Below are 3,097 nucleotides of genomic sequence, written 5' to 3' on the forward strand. Positions count from 1 at the left end.
AGGTTAATAGCTTGTTTAGAGAACCTTTTCATGATATGCTAATTTTTGGGGACAGGCATTTTGGGTTTTCATGAGCTGTATGCCATAATCATCAGTATTAAAACAATTAAAGACCTGAAATATTTCAGTTGGTGTGCAATGAATCTGAAATATATGAAAGATTCATGTTTATCATTACATTATGGAAAATAATGACCTTTATCACAATATGCTAATTTTTTGAGAAGGACCTGTATAGAGCGCTGAATGAACTAATGTTTCATAGTAAAAGTGTGGGGGGAGTCTCCAAATTAATGTTTTTTTTAAATGTGGGAGGAACACGTCCCCATCACATATAATGGTTGCGACGCCTGTGGTTGTTTCGTTTGTTTCTATGTGGCCCTGTTATGGACTTGCGACCTGTCCAGGGTGTCCCCCGCCTCTCACACAGTGATGGCTGGACATGGGCACCAGTGACCCCTGTGACCCAAAAAGGAAGAAGTGGGTAAAGATAAAGGATGGATGGATGGATGGATGAATAAATATTACTATTACATTGAAATCTCTTCAGTTATGTCAAAATCATTTCTCACTGAAATCTGCTTCAGCTCTACTTTTGTCCTCTTATGCTACTTTCAGCTACCATTTGCTTTTTTTAAACCTCTATTCTCTAAAGAACTCGGTTTCTGCTTCTCCAGTAAATTTTAGCAATCATTCAGCTCTTAGCACATTTGATTTTTACAGAAAATGCTAACTTCTCTAGTTTCTTTGAAGGACTTCGATAAAGCATTTGTAAAGTGAGCGTGCTGCTTCTCTACCTGCGAACCAGGCCTTAGTGTTTCCATTCTCCGCCTTCTCCAGCCAGGACTGGTTCCAGGAATGAGCCAAGTCCACAAGTAGGATGAGCTGGATGATGATGAAGATGAAGGATCCCACCACACCAAAGTAATACCACACTGAAGACAGACCGTTCAGGATAAGTGTCACAAACAAACTTACAGGCATAAATCTTAAAACCAGTACATGAGCACCGCCTCACATCCCGACGCTTCATACCTGTGTTAAAGGTGCCATCTGGAATGAAGAAAGCTCCCACAGTTATACCAACCAGAACCAGAAACTTGAAGAACCAGAATCTGAGACAACAGAGTCAAGTTAGTATTAAAACAAGAAAAATTTACATCCTAACTTTCCTTCAAAGGACTGCATATCACCCGGCACTGTTCAAGCCACGGTTTTAAGCCCCCAGTATGAGGTACGCGCGTACCTCCGCAGGGCATGTCCGCGCAAAGCTCAATTTTTACAACCGTGTACGCAGTGTCGTACAATAAACTGCCCGGCAACGGACTGTCTTGTATACGACACCGAAAGTTGTTGGATTGTATACCTGGATTATTGAGCATGGACTTTTTCTTAGCAAAGCTCTACCTCTTTATTACTGCCATCTGTTGTTAGTGAGTGGTTTTCTCCAGCGCTGGAGATATTCACTGCAACTAGATCTGTGCTTTTGACAGAAAATGTGGACAAGTTGGTCTTTTTGGACAAAAACTTAAAACTTGATTAGTTAGATTGTAAACTGTCTGTTGCTACTTATTGTTCTGGTTCTGACTGTTATTGTATTTATTAAGATTTTTATTATTGTTAGTAGTTTATTTATTGTAAAGAGTGCCGTTTATTTAAAATATCATCCAAATGGGTCGCTTTTATTTATTTTTATACAAACGCATTGTTTACTTGGAATGTTTTCAAAATAAACATTTTGTAAGTCTTTATAGTGTATTTTTATGTACCACAATGTGCACAATGCTTGAGATGCAGTGTATTATCAGAACATGGAGCCCATTCTACAAACCCGTTCTGCACAGCGGCTCGTGGGTCTTTGCTGCTGCGCACTCGAATCATGATGACGGCGAAGAGGAAGAAAAAGCAGGTCATGGCGAAGCACATACGGTAAACTGACTTGTAGCCCACGATGACATCACAGTTCACATGGCCCTGTATGCCAGGTATGCTGGTACCACCCACACAAAAACCTGGAATCTAATAATGTCATAGGACACCAATAAATGAGGATGATAAGGAAAAACAGACAAAACATTTCAGAAAAATCTACAGAAGATGGGACAATTCACAGCATAAGTAACCTTATATTTCCTGTATCCATGTTGTGTGTTACACCAATAAAAACAAATAACCTTAAATGGTGCACAAGTAAAGGAGACCAAATGAGCCTTTGTACCTTCTTCAGATGTTCCTCCATGCCTGGCAGGATCATAATGATAGACACCAGTGTTCCCAGCAGCAGGAGGAAAGAGAAGGCCAGCCGGCTGATGGTAGAGTTGTATGTGGAGGGGCAGCATGACGACAGGAGGCAAGAGGCGGAGCCACAGAGACAGGACGCCTGTAGGAAGGACGTCCACACAGCTTTACAAAACTCAAGATTCGAGCCGTAAAATGTGGGATAACCGAATAAAAAACTGATTGACTGGACAAATAAATGACTGAGTGAATAAACAGCTGAACAAACGTACAACTAAACAATTTTGACTTTATTAAATAACCTAAAAAAAGGTAAGTCTGGTCCTCTGGACATTCAAAAAACAAAGCAAAACAAACTAAAGAAAAATGTAGAAACGTTTTGTCTTTCATCTGAAAGACTTGTTCAGTCTGAGGTGCTGTTTTCAGCTCAGTCTTATAAATAGCACCTTCTCATAGTGGATCAAACAGTTTGCTGCTGACAGCCAAAACCAGCTGCTCACATGATTTAGGAGGACCACCAGCGTAACGATGGATCATTAGCACACTGATGGCTGTTTGCTATTCACAGGGGGCTGAGTGAAACTAGCAATAACAGCGTTGCAAGAGGGGGACAGATGAAAACGGAGGCCTCCACCCCTGTTTATTGATGGACGATATATTTTTACAAAGATGGCCTCCTTTACTCCTCTCTCAAACCATCATTCCTCTCTATCCAGGATGTGAACATCTTCATCTCTGTAAGAGTGACTGCTGGCCTGGAGATGAGTGTAGACATCAGAGTCGTCATGTGGACATCCTGATAAAGAGGAACGATGTGTATATATATATATATATATATATATATATATATATATATATA

The 3,097-nt window shown here is 40.4% G+C and overlaps 1 protein-coding gene across 1 annotated transcript in view; it reads right to left on the reverse strand.

The window, feature by feature from the left end:
- The window catches only part of LOC119425764 (serine incorporator 2), a 56,175-nt gene that overhangs the window by 48,291 nt on the left and 4,787 nt on the right, over positions 1-3,097 (reverse strand). The window contains exons 2-5 of the mRNA XM_037693312.1: positions 2,219-2,380; positions 1,832-2,019; positions 1,036-1,115; positions 798-935 (exon numbers count right to left, since the gene is read on the reverse strand). Coding sequence (XP_037549240.1) covers positions 798-935; positions 1,036-1,115; positions 1,832-2,019; positions 2,219-2,380 — 568 coding nt within the window. The remainder of the gene's footprint in view (positions 1-797; positions 936-1,035; positions 1,116-1,831; positions 2,020-2,218; positions 2,381-3,097) is intronic.

Source organism: Nematolebias whitei, chromosome 19 (genome assembly GCF_014905685.2).
Source record: "Nematolebias whitei isolate Nwh7 chromosome 19, NemWhi1, whole genome shotgun sequence".
Lineage (NCBI taxonomy): Eukaryota > Metazoa > Chordata > Actinopteri > Cyprinodontiformes > Rivulidae > Nematolebias > Nematolebias whitei.